General features: G+C 37.4%; 1 protein-coding gene across 5 annotated transcripts in view; it reads right to left on the bottom strand.

Annotated features, from left to right (window-relative positions):
* Positions 1–17,370, bottom strand: part of METTL15 (methyltransferase like 15) — a 201,847-nt gene that overhangs the window by 89,194 nt on the left and 95,283 nt on the right. For all 5 annotated transcript variants that reach the window (XM_043481146.1, XM_043481148.1, XM_043481147.1 and 2 more), the window contains one exon: positions 16,694–16,830. In XM_043481146.1, the coding sequence (XP_043337081.1) occupies positions 16,694–16,830 (137 nt within the window). The remainder of the gene's footprint in view (positions 1–16,693; positions 16,831–17,370) is intronic.

Raw genomic sequence — 17,370 nt, 5'->3', positions numbered from 1 at the left:
TCTCCTGAGAAACCTGTATACAGGTCAAGAAGCAACAGTTAGAACCTGGTAGGGAACAACCGATTGGTTCAAGATCGAGAAAGAAGCAAGACAGGACTGTCTGCTGTCACCCTGTTTGTTTAACCTATACGCTGAGCACATCATGAGACATGCCGGGCTGGATGAGTTACAAGCTGGAATCAAAATAGGCAGGAAAAACATCAACAACTTCAGATACGCGGATGATACCACTCTAAAGGCAGAAAGTGAAAAGGAACTAAAGAGCTTGCTGAGGGTGAAAGAGGAGAGTGAAAGAGATGGCTTAAGACTAATATTAAAAAAACTAAGATCATGGCATCCGGCCCCATTACTGCATGGCAAATAGAAGGGGAAAAGGGGAAAGTAGTGACAGATTTCCTCTACTTGGGCTCCAAAATCACTGCGAATGGTAACTGCAGCCATGAAATCAGAAGACTTGCTTCTTGTTAGGAAAGCGATGACAAACCTGGACAGTGTGTTGAAAAGCAGAGACATTACTCTGCCGACAAAGGTCCATATAGTCAAGGTCATGGTCTTCCCAGTGGTCACGTATGGTTGTGAGAGCTGGACCATAAAGAAGGCAGAACACCAAACAATTGATGTCTTCGAACTGTAATGCTGGAGAAGACTCCTGAAAGTCACTCGGACAGCAAGGAGATCAAATCAGTCAATATTCAGGAAGATCAACCCTGAATATTCACTGGAAGGACTGATGCTGAAGCTACAGTATTTTGGTCACCTGATGCAAACAGACGACTCATGGGAAAACTGTCTGATGCTGGGAAAGATGGACAGCAGAAGGAAAAGAGGGTATCAGAGGATGAGATGGCTGGGAAGCATCACTGATTCAATGATCATGAACTTAGGCAAACTTCGGGAGATGGTGAAGGACAGGGAGACCTGGCCTGCTTTAGTCCATGGGGTCACAAAGAGTCTGACATGACTGAACAATAATAATAATACTGTCTTTGATAATTATTATAACAAAGAAACTATAGCTAATATTTATAAATTTTATGCTCAAGCATTTAATTACATAATTTTATATAATCCTCATAACACACCATGAGGTGTGTATGAATAGGAACGCATTTTACAGATGAGAATAAAAACTCTGAAAGCTTAAGTCACATTTTTTAAATCCTACAGCTAGAAAGAGGCAGAACTAAGACTCCAAAACAGGAGTGGTTGATTCCAAAATCCAGACTGCTTCTTAGCAGTTCAGGTGAATATCTGTCATAGGTCATATCCAGAAGAGTCCAAGAGGGAAGGATCCAGATAGAGACAAAGAAGGTTCACAGATCTTGTGAGTCCACTAAGTTTCTGGCAAGGAAAAAAAGAAAAAACACCCAAGCAGGGTAACCAAAAAGTTTAATAAAGAGAGTATTTACAAACACATGACTAGTTTAAGGAGAGACAAAAAAGAATGTGAGAAGTATCCTAAAGTAAAAAGGTGAAGAGTCAAGGGTGAAAAGAGGTGACTGAAATTCCCAAGAGCCAAAGCTGTTATGTAGTAAAAGAGGCCTATGAACAATGAAGTCTGAAGACGAATGTGGTCACTGCTAAGACACACTCTGATCTTATCTCCTCTGTGCTCTGATTTTCTGGCCCTGTCACTAATTTGCTGAACCCAATCAGAATCTAGATAAATGTTGTTGATATATCTGTAAAAGTCATTTTCCTGGGATCAAGGGCAGAGAGAGGATCTAAAGACAAATGGAGACTATTTAGCACAACTGGTAGTAACTCGACGAGTAAGGGTTGACAAAGAAAACTGAGAAAAGCAGTTCGTTTGGTAAATCTAGGATAAAATACCTTTTTAATCCTGTCCATCATCCCTTTCTAAGGTACTATCATAATCCCCAGTAAGAAGAAAAGTTAAATAACTTTCATATACTATAAATTTTTTAATGACTTCATTAAAATGTTTTAGTCACTTCAGTTCATTCATTCAGTTGTGTTCAACTCTTTGCAACCCCATGAACCACAGCACACCAGGCTTCCCTGTCCAACACCAACACCTGGAGTCTACTCAAACCCATGTCCATCAAGTCGGTGATGCCATCCAACCATCACATCCTCTGTTGCCCCCTTCTCCTCCTGCCCTCAATCTTTCCCAGCATCAGGGTCTTTTCAAATGAGTCAGCTCTTCACATGAGGTGGCCAAAGTTTTGGAGTTTCAGGTTTAACATCAGTCCTTCCAATGAACACCCAGGACTGATTTCCTTTAGGATGGACTGGTTGGATCTCCTTGCAGTTCAAGGGATTCTCAAGAATCTTCCCCAACACCACAGTTCCAAAAGCATATTCTTCAGTGCTCAGTTTTCTTTACAGTCCAACTTTCACATCCATACATGATCACTGGAAAAACGATAGCCTTGACTAGATGGCCTTTGTTGACAAAGTAATGTCTCTGCTTTTTAATATGCTGTCTAGGATGGTCACAGCTTTTCTTCCAAGGAGCAAGGGTCTTTTAATTTCATGGCTGCAGTCATCATCTGCAGTGATTTTGGAGCCCAAAAAAATAAAGTCTATCATTGTTTCCACTGTTTTCCCATCTATTTGCCATGAAGTGATGGGACCAGATGCCATGATCTTAGTCTGAATGTTGAGTTTTAAGCCAACTTTTTCACTCTCCTCTTTCACTTTCATCAAGAGGCACTTTAGTTCTTCTTTGCTTTCTGCCATAAGGCACTTATCTCATATAAATCTGAATTAAAAGATCTGAATCTAAAAGCAATCATAATTATAAAATTGAGATGCAATTCATTTATTATAACATTTATCCTTTTAAAGTATACAATTCAGTGGTATACACTGTAAATATTTTGACTACAGATATCTCTTACTCTGAAACTCAATTCCATTTCCCATCTATATGTTCTTTGATCATAGTCAGTGTCTATATTTCACATCTGTTTCATTCATTGCAAAACAGTCACGCAAAGTACAGGTTAAGAGAAGGCAGTTTTCAGGGGCTTCCAATTCTCCAGGCAACAGGATCCTAGAAAGTGTAACTGTCATCTACACATTTGTTTCTGTTTTGTTTGAATCATAAAAACTTGCTAGCTTACATATATCAATATATTCCAAGCGGACCAAAGGTTCTAGGGGTTCAGTTCAGTTCAGTTCAGTCGCTCAGTTGTGTCTGACTCTTTTCGATCCCATGAATCGCAGCATGCCAGGCCTCTCTGTCCATCACCAACTCCCGGAGTTTACTCAAACCCATATCCATTGAGTCGGTGATGCCATCAAACCATCTCATCCTCTGTTGTCCCCCTCTCCTCCTGCCCTCAATCCTTCCCAGCATTAGGGTCTATTCCAGTGAGTCAACTCTTCGCATGAGGTGGCCAAAGTACTGGAGTTTCAGCTTCAGCATCAGTCCTTCCAGTAAACACCTAGGATTGATCTCCTTTAGGATGGACTGGTTGGATCTCCTTGCAGTCCAAGGGACTCTCAAGAGTCTTCTCCAACACCACAGTCCAAAAGCATCAATTCTTCGGCGCTCAGCTTTCTTTATAGTCCAACTCTCACATCCATACATGACCACTGGAAAAACCATAGCCTTGACCAGATGGATCTTTGTTGACAAAGTAATGTCTCTGCTTTTAAATATGCTATCCAGGTTGGTCATAATTTTCCTTCCAAGGAGTAAGTGTCTTTTAATTTCATGACTGCAATCACCATCTGCAGTGATTTTGGAGCCCAATAAAATAAAGTCTGACACTGTTTCCACTGTTTCCCCATCTATTTGCCATGAAGTGATGGGACTAGATGCCATGATTTTAGTTTTCTGAATGTTGAGCTTTAAGTCAACTTTTTCACTCTCCTCCTTCACTTTCATTAAGAGGCTTTTTAGTTCCTCTTCACTTTCTGCCATAAGGGTGGTGTCATCTGTATATCTGAGGTTATTGATATTTCTCCCAGGAATCTTGATTCCAGCTTGTGCTTCTTCCAGCCCAGCGTTTCTCATGACGTACTCTGCATATAAGTTAAATAAGCAGGGTGACAATATACAGCCTTGACGTCCTCCTTTTCCTCTGTGGAACCAGTCTGTTGTTCCATGTCCAGTTCTAACTGTTGCTTCCTGATCTGCATAGAAGTTTCTCAATAGGCAGGTTAGATGGTTTGGTATTCCCATCTCTTTCAGAATTTTCCACAGTTTATTGTGATCCAATAAACTGTGTGATCCACACACTCAAAGACTTTGGCATGGTTAAAGAACTTTGCATTGATCACTGAGGAAGGCTTTTTTTTTAATCTCTCCTTGCTATTCTTTGGAACTCTGCATTCAGATGGGAGTATCTTTCGTTTTCTCCTTTGCTTTTCGCTTCTCTTCTTTTCACAGCTATTTATTTGTAAGGCCTCCTCAGAAAACCATTTTGCTTTTTGGCACTTGTTTTCCATGGGGATGGTCTTAATCCCTGTCCTGTACAATGTCATGAACCTCCATCCATAGTTCTTCATGCACTCTATCAGATCTGGCCCCTTAAAATCTATTTCTTACTTCCACTGTATAGTCATAAGGGATTTGATTTAGGTCATACTTGAATGGTCTAGTGGTTTTCCCTACTTTCTTCAATTTAAGTCTGATTTTGGCAATAAGGAGTTCATGATCTGAGCCACAGTCAGCTCCTGGTCTTGTTTTTGCTGACTGTATAGAGCTTCTACATCTTTGACTGCAAAGAATATCATGAATCTGATTTCGGTGTTGGCCACCTGGTGATGTCCATGTGTAGAGTCTTCTCTTGTGTTGTTGGAAGTGATGTTTGCTATGACCAGTGCGTTCTCTTGGCAGAACTCTATTAACCTTTGCCCTGCTTCATTCCGTACTCCAAGGCCAAATTTGTCTGTTACTCCAGCTGTTTCCTGACTTCCTACTTTTGCATTCCAGTCCCCTATAATGAAAAGGACATCTTTTTTGGGTGTTAGTTCTAAAAGGTCTTGTAGGTCTTCATAGAAAAGTTCAACTTCAACTTCTTCAGTGTTACTGGTTGGGACATAGGCTTGGATTACTGTGATATTGAATGGTTTGCCTTGGAAACGAACAGAGATCATTCTGTCATTTTTGAGATTGCATCCAAGTACTGCATTTCGAGCTCTTTTGTTGACCATGATGGCTACTCCATTTCTTCCAAGGGATTTCTGCCCAAAGTAGTAGATATAATGGACATCTGAGTTAAATTCACCCATTCCAGTCCATCTTGGTTCACTGATTCCTAGAATGTTGATGTTCTAGTCATTCTAGGGGTATGAACATACATAAGACGAAGCTTCTGTCTTCAATGAACATTTAGTACACAATGTGAACAAATATGTAGAACAGAGCCATATTAGGATGTAGTTTTAAAAATTTTTTGATCAAGATACATAGAAATATGGTTCAACTGCAATCCCATATACAAAAATATAATATATGCACATATGCATGTGTGTGCTAAGTTGTGTCAGTCATGTCTGACTCTGTGCAACCTTATGGCCAGCAGCCTGCCAGGCTCCTCTCCGTGGGATTTCCTAGGAAAGTACACTGCAGTGGGTTGCCATTTCCTACTCCAGGGGATCTTCCTGACCCAGGGATCGAACCCATGTATCTTGCATCTACCTGCACTGGTAAGCAGGTTCTTTATCACTAGCACCACTTGGGAAGCCCATATGCATATACATCTATATCTATATCTATATATATATACACACATATTGGAAATGATACTTAACTTCCATTATATATTTTCTATTCCATTCCATTCTACTCCATAAAATGTTGATTAAGACCCCAAAAATGATTTCATGTATTCTCCGAAAGAATACACTATACAGTGTTCTAAGTCTAATCCTCACAACATTCCTAGGTAATAGATACTATTATTATCCCTATTTTATTTTATTTTTCATTTATTTATATTAGTTGGAGGCTAATTACTTTACAGTATTGTAGTGGTTTTTGTCATACATTGACATGAATCAGCCATGGATTTACAAGTATTCCCCATCCCGATCCCCCCTCCCACCTCCCTCTCTACCCAATCCCTCTGGGTCTTTCCAGTGCACCAGGTCTGAGCACTTGTCTCATGAATCCAACCTGGGCTGGTGATCTGTTTCACCCTAGATAATATACATGTTTCGATGCTGTTCTCTCGAAACATCCCACCCTCACCTTCTCCCACAGAGTCCAAAAGTCTGTTCTGATTATTTTAAAGAAGAGAAAACTGAGAAACGGAGAGGTCAAGAAATTTATCCAGTTTTTCAGTGAGAAAATCAGAGCTGTGATCAAAAAAAGAAGCAGTCTGGCTGTAGAACTTTATAATAAAGAAGAAAAAGAGGTTAAATATTAAAGTTACCAAGACTTGAGGGAGAACTAAATGACCCTCACTGCTGATTACACACAAGCGGTGAGCAAAAAGAAATAGTTAAGTAAGACTACTGCCTGGGCTCATTCCCCCAACAAATGAATGAATGTTTCCCAGCTGGTGCCATTCTCCCAGAGAGTGACAAGAGGTGGAGCAGATTCTGGAAGAATTAGAATTACTGAAAGTCTTCAGTGAGAATGCAAATACTCGGCAGGAATTAGGAAAATGGCAGGATTGAATGTACTTATCCTTTTTCTTCTTCCTTATATTGGTCAAGTCAGAGAAGTGGGAATACTTGAAGGGTCTTTTAAAATTTAGTGCCGCAATATTAACATCAGTTTCAGCTATAAGCATGCATCATAATTTTACTTTGGAATGAATTATTTTTAGAATGCTATCAAAATGGGAATGGGATGCTAGGGACCATCAAAGCAAAGCAAAATTTTAATAGGAACATAAGGAAAAGAAACTCTTTAAGTCTCAATCACCATCAGCTTCCAGGTAGAGTGGCAACTCCTAGTCTTCTACAAGGTCTCAGGATGTGCTCCGTTTCTCAGTCGTGTCCAACTCTTTGCGACCAGATGGACTGTAGCCCACCAGGCTCCTCTGTCTATGGAATTTTCCAGGCAAGTATACTGGAGTGGGTTGCCATTTCCTACTCCAGAGGGTCTTCCTGACCCAGGGACAGAACCCACGTCTCCTGTGACCCCTACATTGGCAGGTGGATTCTTTACCACTGTGCCAGTCTTACTGAATCCATTTCAGTTTTACCCTTCTCCAACCCATTCTTCATACAGTAGGTAGAATAATCTCTTAAAGCAAATACGATTATATCAATTCCTTGTTTCACTGCTGCCTATTCATTGCTCTTAAAGTTCAAAATCTTTAATAAGGTCCCATGGTTTGACCCTAGCTTACTTCTCTAGCCACACTTACTCTCTATCATGCACTCACATTGTTCAGTTTACAGTCCCTTCAGTAATATAGCAGTCTCTTTCCTGCTGAAGATCTTTAAATATTCTTTTCTCACTACTACAAATTCTCCCTCTTCCTCCACCACCCGTGCCTCTTTGCTGAGCTACCAGTCACTACTTCAGATTCTGACTTAAATTCACATACTCAGGTAGTCTTTCAAGATGGTCTAGACTAGACCTGAACATATCACTCTTAGAACATATTGTACTCATATTTCTCTTAAAACATACTATATTCATTCTAAGACATAATCACAATTGTATTTAAATTACAAATAGTGGAATTATTTGTGTGCTATCTGTTTTGCTTCACCATAATGGACAGAGGGGCCAGTCAGGCTACAATCCATGGGGTCAGAAAAAGTCAGACATGACTTAACAACTAAACAACAACAAAAGTCTGTGAAGGCACAGACTATATTTCCTAATCCTCTTGAAACCATTAGAACTCTCAGATTGCCTGAAAATTACTTAGTACAATGTATGTCTTACTCCAAGCTTCAGAACTGAACGTTTAGTAAACGAGAGAGTCAAGTACTTTCATCTCCTAAAACAGCTTCACCTTGTAAAGATTGATATCCCTTGCATAAAGGTTATATTTAAAAGTATCCAGTGGGGCAAAATATAAGATTCTATTTTGGTAATGTTTATATTACCAAAAAGACTGAAGAGGTGACATACCATCATCAACAGTTCAAAAAGATCTAGTCAATTTTTCCAAGTTGTCTTTTTTAATGCTTGTTTATATTTATAAAAATTATTTCACTTTGACAGTCATAGCATAATGACCTCTTCTGGTTTGTACGATTAATAATAACTGTGTCTCATATCTTATCCTTGCAGTCTAAATTTTAGGTAGACAGGGTTGTTTAAGTAGATCATATATTTCTTTGACATGATTTTTACATTGGTCCTGGAGACAAAATGCCTGGGATTGAGTTTGGACTCTGCTACTGAATGTGACTAAATTGCTGTTTTATATACTTACATGTATACATAAAATGGTGTGGTAGCAAGAACCCAAGCAGTGAGCCTGAAGCTAAAACTTGCCTTTGCCAGGATATCCTGTGCAAATTTAACAAAAAATAAGAAACGTTGGCTAAGAAGGTAAATGGTAAAATTCAAGTGCTACAGAACAGACTACACAACTTGAACAGATTATATGCATAATTTAGAATAGATCACATCATATAAGTAAATACACCTGTAACTTTCCAAGTTAATGATCACAGAGCAAACTTCAAATAAAAAGATGGAAGTCAGTTATTGATACTTATTTTTTTCTGAAAACAACAAAACACTGGAAGTTCAAATAGTATTAATAACATAATGCTCCTCGAGGATGTGAGAATATAGGAAAAATATTAATATCTCTTATCAAAGGTAAGATTAGACAAACAACACTACAAGTAAGAAACAGAAAAAAGACTAATATCTACACAACTTCCAAAGTGTTACCCTAAATAAACTATTACCCATGTACGAAAGCATTAGTAACACAGTCTCAGGTAGACAAACACACAGATGTTTCCCTTTTGCATATTTATAGAAAAACTAAGATGTAATCAATTAGTAGAGAACTGAGCCTATATAAAGAACTCAAAATGGAACTTACAATATTATAAAAAGGCTAGTGGGATGCATTGAAATGAATAAAGTTAATTTAAGTATGGTTAACTTTAGCTATTACTGCCAAACAATGCACATGCAATCTGATAATTATCATAATAGTAGATATTAATGTTTAAAAGCCAAAATGATATTTTAAAAGCCAAGATCTAGGAAAAGAATAGGAAGCAAAAATTAGACTAGTAAGTTCTCACTTTACATGGGGTGGTTAACCAATAAATGTTACTTTTTGCATACTTAACAATAAAAAATGTTTAAGTATCTTAATCCGAAAACATTTCCAGTCCCCTATAATGAAAAGGACATCTTTTTGGGTGTTAGTTCTAGAAGGTTTTGTAGGTCTTCCCAGAACTCTTCAAGTTCAGCTTCTTCAGCATTACTGGTTGGGGCATAGACTTGGATTACTGTGATATTGAATGGTTTGCCTTGGAAATGAACCGAGATCATTCTGTCGTTTCTGAGGCTGCACCCAAGTACTGCATTTCGGACTCTTTCGTTGACTATGATGGCTACTCCATTTCTTCTAAGGGATTCTTGCCACAGTAGTAGATATAATGGTCATCTGAGTTAAATTCACCCATTCCAGTCCATTTTAGTTTGCTGATTCCTAAAATGTTGATGTTCACTCTTGCCATCTCCTGTTTGACCGATGCTGGTAAAGCAATTCTCAAAATTCTCCAAGCCAGGCTTCGACAGTACGTGAACCGTGAACTTCCAGATGTTCAAGCTGGATGTAGAAGAGGCAGAGGAACCAGAGATCAAATTGCCAACATCCGTTGTTTCATCGGAAAAGCAAGAGAGTTCCAGAAAAACATCTATTTCTGCTTTATTGACTATGCCAAAGCCTTTGACTGTGTGGATCACAACAAGCTGTGGAAAGTTCTTCAAGAGATGGGAATACCAGACCACCTGACCTGCCTCTTGAGAAATCTTATGCAAGTCAGGAAGTAACAGTTAGAACTGGACATGGAACAACAGACTAGTTCCAAATTGGGAAAAGAGTACGTCGATGCCATATATTGTCACCCTGCTTATTTAACTTACATGCAGATTACATCATGAGAAACGCTATGCTAGATGAAGCACAAGCTGGAATCAAGATTGCTGGGAGAAATATCAGTAACCTCAGATATGCAGATGACACCACCAGTATGGCAGAAAGTGAAGAAGAACTAAAGGGCCTCTTGTTGAAAGTTAAAAAGGAGAATGAAAAATTGGCTTAAAGCTCAACATTCAGAAAACTAAGATCATGGCGTCCAGTTCCATCACTTCATGGCAAATAGATGGGGAAACAGTGGAAACAGGATCAGACATTATTTTCTTGGGCTCCAAAATCACTGCAGATGGTGACTGCAGTCATGAAATTAAAAGACGCTTACTCCTTGGAAGAAAAGTTATGATCAACCTAGACAGCATATTAAAAAGCAGAGACATTGCCAACAAAAGTCCATCTAGTCAATGCTATAGTTTTTTAGTGACATATGGATGTGAGATTTCAACTATAAAGAAAGCTGAGCACTGAAGAACTGATGGTTTTGAACTGTGGTTTTGGAGAAGACACTTGAGAGTCCCTTGGACTGCAAGGAGATCCAACCAGTCCATCCTAAAGGAAATCAGTCCTGAATATTCATTGGAAGGACTAATGCTAAAGTTGAAACTCCAATACTTTGGTCACCCTATGCAAAGAACTGTCTCATTTGAAAAGACCCTGATGCTGGGAAAGATTGAAGGTGGGAGGAGAAGGGGACAACAGAGGATGAGATGGTTGGATGCATCACTGACTCAATGGACATGAGTTTGAGTAAACTCCAGGAATTGACGATGGACAGGGTCCATCTGCAGCCTGGCATGCTGCAGTCCATGGGGTCGCAAAGAGTCGGACACGACAGGGTGACTGAACTGAGCTGAACTGAATCTTAAAAAATATTAACATTAGTCAGTAGGAAATTGAAAAAAAATATACATGTTGTCAAAATAGCTAGAGAAAAGGCAAAGACAAATATATATACATTGACAAAGGACAAGAGAAAATTTAAATGCTGAAGAAAATTTCAATAAAACACAAAAATAGAATGTATAAGACAAGATGACATAGAAAGAGTAAGCTTCTCCTGATTTAATTACCCTTTACCGAAAACATGCTCAGATTTGTTTACACAAAGTACATCTGGTATTTGTTGTTTAAGGAAATACACCTAAAATAAAATAGTATAAAAAGACTTAAAATAGCAGTAATATGGATAAAGATAAGACTATATTAGAATTCTAGTAAATTAAGTTGCTGCTTATTTTGGTGGTCATGGACTATGAATTATTTTAATTTACTTCTCAGCACTTTTCTGTACTTTGTCATTTTAATTAAGAAAAATATTAGTCAGAAACACAAATACTGTGACCAATGGAAAAATATATTATGCTTCTGGATTTGGATGCAGAGGAAAGATGTCAATTCTTTATTATGTATTTACTATAATTTATCAAAATGTTTTTTAAACTTGGCCAAAATATTCAAAGCTTTAAAGGTATAAAAAGAAAAAAAAAAAAAACCCAAAAGTTCACAAAAGAAACAATACAAACAATATAATGCAACACTAGCAATTAAAAAGATGGAATGAAATATACAAAATCATTACTACTTAGGTGGTGGTTTAACAAGTGAGTTTAATTTTTTTCTGCGTACTTTTCTACAGAAGTTTACCCCAGTGAGAGTATCTACTTTTACAAACTACTGAAAGTAACAGCTTGTTGTATTTTTATAATTTACTTTTTGTTGTTCTTGTTTGTTAGTCACTAAGTTATGTCTGACTCTTGGCAACTCCTAGACTGTAGTCTGCCATGCTCCTCTGTCCAGTGGATTTTCCAGGCAAGACTATTGGAGCAGGTTGCTGTTTCCTCCTGAGGGGATCTTCTAGAGACAGGGATCGAACCTGCATCTCCTGCATTGGCAGGTGGATTATCTACCACTGAGCAAGCAGGGAAGCCCCATAACTCCTTTACCTACAGTCAAATGATGTAATCAATTATAATTTTTATTTTCTTTATACATGTCTATATTCTCTGAACTCAATATGCAGAGCACATATTAACTCTAAATTCAGGAAAAAAAAGGTTAAAAAAAATTGTCTTCCAACATCCATCTTCCACTGTGGCAAAAGTCAGCTAACACCCAAATGCTCCAATTTTAATGTGTTTCCTCTTGTACAGTCCTCAGAGGCAGTAGGGAAAAGTTTCAGTTTTCAAACAACAAGTGATCTGACATGTCATCTTTTCTGAAAGTGCTAAAATGGGTTAGCCTAAAATTCAGCTTTCCTATGAATTGCTTAGTTTTTTTGTGAAAATGTTGGTTTCTATTTTTGACTTAGTTTAACAGAATGAAGAACTTGGGATTTTTCAGAAGCATAGGCTACTCTTTGACAACAGCAAAATAAATAAATGACAGAAAGAAATTAATTCCTCAAAATATGTGCACTTTGAAATGACAAAATGTTTCCGTTTTGCATACTTTACTAAATGTTGTAATTACAGAAGTATTTTTAAGAATATAATCAATTTATCTAATCTGTCCATCCTTCCAACCAACCATCCATCTATTTATCCATTATCCCCAGAAGTAATCCCTAGCCCAAATTTGTGTTTATCTTCGTTATGTACATTTTTATACTATAACTATAATTGGAGATATTTTTATATAAATAATATATAGTATCACTTAGCTACTTTACATATGTATGCAGGGATGGTGATCATTCGTCTAGTCTTGTTTCTTTTAACTATTACTTTCCCTTTCTCTGTACCTCTCTCCACTATTAATTTTTTCTTTCTCAAGTTCTCTATGATTATACATACAAAATGCATAAACAAAGTCTGTAATAAGCCTATGGATATGCCTCTTTAGATATTGCTTCTTTAATTTAGATGTGATAGATTCTAAGAAGCTTATTTATTTTTTTAATATTAAAAGATACCCATGAAAAATAAGTAAGAATCCTTTCCCCCATATCCTCATTTTCAAAACTGCTGTCTTCCAGTTTATTACGTATAAAGTTTTATACCATTATTATTTTGATTTCATTTCCCTTTTCATGGCTACTTATGTGGAGCATCTTTTCACATACTGATGTTTAGTGATTGACCCTTCTATTATTAGTCTACCTTTTAAACTAAATTTGTTGTCTTATCGACTTTGAGAGAACTCTTTCTATTTGATAAATATTAGTAGGGTTCAGGAAAAGTTATCTCAGACTATGGCGCCTTGGCATACTGAACATCTTTACACGGAAAGAATCTGTAAAACGGCACATGCGGGTCATTAAGAGCCTCTCGTGACAGATGCTCTGTGCTGTGCTGTGCTTAGTCGCGCAGTCACGTCCAACTCTTTGTGAGTCCATAAACTATGGCCCACCAGGCTCCTCTGTCCATGGGGGTTCTCCAGGCAAGAATACTGCAGTGGGTTGCCATGCACTCCTCCAGGGGATCTTCCCAACCCAGGGATGGAACCTAGGTCTCCTGCACTGCAGGCAGATTCTTTACCAGCTGAGCTACCAGGGAAGCCCAAGAGATGCCCTGCCTACAACTAAAAGCGTTTGAGATTTTAATAAGAACAGCTAATTGATTCTTGTGATGCTTATCAACCTGTCATTGACTGTATGACATGAAGCCATCCTTGTATTCTTGAATTTAACTGTATTAGGCCATAGCTATTATTCTTTCTGTCCAACTCTTTTTGAAACCCCATGGACTATTAATCTTTTATCTAAATTATGGGTAACTTAGATATACTAGCAATGCATTTTGAATTCTGCATTTATATACTTCAATGACGTTGGACTTTTTCTCTTTTTCTTTTTATACTATCTCTAGCAGAATTAGACATTAAAACACTGCTGAATTCAATACCAAATGAACTTTAAGAGCTCTGCATATTTACCATGGTCAGGACTAGCATAAATGACAATGCTCTTTCCTATTCTTTAAGAGCTAGATAACAACTGCAAACCTGGTTACTATGCATTTTTCTATATACTTTAGTTACCTTTCTAATGTCTTTTATGGCAATAACCGATTAAAGGTTTATAGCTATTGAATCAATTTTAGTAATTTATATTTTGTTAGCAATTATTTTTTTATTCATTTAATTATTCATTATTCATTTAATCTAGGGTTCACATGTTGCCACAAGATTGCAGTAAAATCACCTCACAATTTACCTTGTGCCTATGGTTGGTTTTCTCTCTCAATCTTAATCATATAAATATTTTTGCTCTCTTTTACCCTTAATCAGGCTGAAAGGGATTTTGCTATTTTCAAAGAATGATCACTTGAGATTTCTTTCTGCATTTTTTTTCTTTTCAGTATCTTTGATTCTAGAATTTCTCTGGTTGTATACTGTCACCCTGTTTATTTAATTTACATGCAGAGTACATCATGGCAAAATGCCAGGCTGGATGAAGTACAAGCTGGAATCAAGATTGCTGGGAGAAATACCAATAACCTCAGATATACAGATGACATCACCCTTAAGGCATAAAGTGAAGCGGAACTAAAGAGCCTCTTTATGAAAGTGAAAGAGGAGAGTGAAAAAGCTGGTTTAAAACTCAAACATTCAAAAAACTAAAATCATGGCATCTGGTCCCATCACTTCATGGCAAATAGATGGGGAAACAGTAGAAACAGTGACAGACTTAATTTTCTTGGGCTCCAAAATCACTGCAGATGGTGACTGCGGCCATGAAATTAAAAGGGGTTTGCTCCTTGGAAGAAAAGTTATGACCAACCTAGAGAGCTTATTAAAAAGCAGAGACATTACTTTGCCAACAAAAGTCTGTCTAGTCAAAGCTATGGTTTTTCCAGTAGTCATGTAAGGATGTGAGAGCTGAACCATAAAGTTGAGCAACGAAGAATTGATGCTTTTGAACTGTGGTGTTGGAGAAGACTCTTGAGAGTCCCTTGGACTGCAAGGAGATCAGACCAGTCCTAGGTGTTCATTGGAAGGACTGATGTTGAAGCTGAAATTCCAGTAATTTGGCCACCTGATATGAAGAGCTGACTCATTGGAAAAGACCCTGATGCTGGGAAAGATTGAGGGCAGGAGGAGAAGGGGACAACAGAGGATGAGATGGTTGGATGGCATCACTGACTCAATGGACATTGGTTTGGGTGGACTCTCGGAGTTGGTGATGGACAGGGAGGCCTGGCGTGCTGCGGTTCATGGGGTCGCAAAGAGTCGGACATGACTGAGTGACTGAACTGAACTATAATTTAATAAAATGAGATTACTGGGTAATGGGTAAAATATACATCCCATCTCTGCCACTATTAAGTATATGTGCCTTTTAGCAAACTAATATGCGTAGCTAATAGTTTCCACATTTGTAAACTGCAAAGAGAATACAGTCTTGAGATTCCCTTTAAGAAACTAGAGTGTTTGGAAGAATAAGAGACCTTGGGAATCACCACCTTTAGAAACAATAATATCTAAGAAAAACGAAGTTGTCTATGCTAGTGATATATAATGGAGACCTATATTCATTCTACAAATGTTCATATCATAATCAAGTAAACTCCTAAAAAGTTTCACAAATATGAATGCCCCAGTACAAGACTTCAAGAAAGTGCATTTTAAGTTACTTTGCTTAAAATGAAAGAATGATCAAAAAAAAAAATACTGTGCCATAAAAACACACCCTCATATTTTTGTTAGAAATAAAGAACCTGGGGTCAAATGGGTTTCCAGGAGTTTCCAAACACTGTGATCTTGCAAACAAAAATCTAGGTATATTTATTTACACTTTTATTGGGAGATGTAATCATATAGATCTGCAAAGAGTCTGGGACTTGAGAGAAGTTGAAAAGACTATTCTAGATTTGTAATCCAACTTTCTACGTTTAGCCTGTGATTAAACCTTCCCATGGCCTTACTTTAGCTACTTCACCAAAGAGACCTTTCCATTGTTAGACAGCTATAACTGGTAAAAACTCTATGTCCAGTCACAATTTACCTAAAATATTCTCATCTATTTTTTTTATTTCAGTCTCTGGAGCTTAGCAGAATAGAACAACTCCCCATTACAGAAAAGAGCCCTTTACATATTTGGAGATGGCCATCTGAATTCCAAGATACTTGTCTTTTACAGCCTGATGTCTTTTAAACAACATAACAACATAACTCATTAATTCAAATATTTTTCTCTAGAGGAAAATGCTTTAAAACTTATAGAGACAATAACCTTAAAGTTTTTTAAAGTTCTACCATAAATGCTCACTACTTTTGACAGAGGGATAGAAAGGTTTAAATTTATTTGTGAACTGCCGAAAGATTTCAAAGAAAATTGCATTACGTTGATGTATGTGACCTCACGAACTCTACAGAATTTTTACATACTTATTACTCCACTGAATTCTTAGAAACTGTAAATAAAATATTTTTTAAATGTTTTAAAAGTATGGGTTATCTGGCAAAATACTATTGAAGGATGGATTTCAACACATCTTCAAATACCTGCCAAAAATAATTTTTTGTGTTTATACTTATTTACAAAGGATAAATGCAGCAATATTTTTAAGTGGTTCTAAAAGTATCATTTACATCAATGCTTTTTGGATAAAAAGGGAGGAAATATTTCATTCAGTATAACATCATACAAGGGAGAACAAATTCCAAATGGTAAACCAAGATCCATACAACTGAGCAACAAAATTAAACGTCTATACAAGAGTATTACTCACGGGTACAATTCTGAAAGCTGTTCGGCTATTGCATATGCTGTTGGGTCTCTGTCTAATGCATACAGAGTAATATCTGGCTCCTTCTGTAGAATGGCTCTTGTGTGTCCTCCTGAACCAAACGTCATATCTAGAAAAACCTAGCCAACACAGGAAGAATTAGCACTTAGTATGAAAAAAATTTATTCATGCCAGCTTACCTTATTTCTAAACTCACATGATGCTTTTCAGAGCTGATAGCAAATAGAAAAACAATTATACTATTATTAATATATTTATTTTTGCCTAGAGTTCAATTTATTTTACATGAAGTTTGGATCAATTATGAGTGATCAATCCAAAAGAATTTGTCAGAGTATCAACAAAATAATAATTTTTGTCATAGGCTTTGAATTCAGGTCTCCTGCATTGCAGGCAGATTTCCTACTGTTTGGGCCACCAGGGAAGCCCCAAACCTCTAGGTAGCGGCCAAGACAATTCTGAAGCAAAAGATTTACCAGGACAACAGGATACAATATACAGGGTACATAAGTTTAAAGGCTTGGATCATTCAAGATACACAATGAAGTTACCTGGATCTGAATCTACTTCTTAGCTATTTTATTTAGCCGCAATAAAAAAAAGCCAGCTGAGAGTTGGGCAAGAAATTAGAAATTAGACCAGGACCACGATGGAAAAGA

Source organism: Cervus canadensis, chromosome 11, assembly GCF_019320065.1.
Source record: "Cervus canadensis isolate Bull #8, Minnesota chromosome 11, ASM1932006v1, whole genome shotgun sequence".
Taxonomy (NCBI): Eukaryota; Metazoa; Chordata; class Mammalia; order Artiodactyla; family Cervidae; genus Cervus; species Cervus canadensis.
This window is presented reverse-complemented; position numbering and strand designations above follow the sequence as displayed.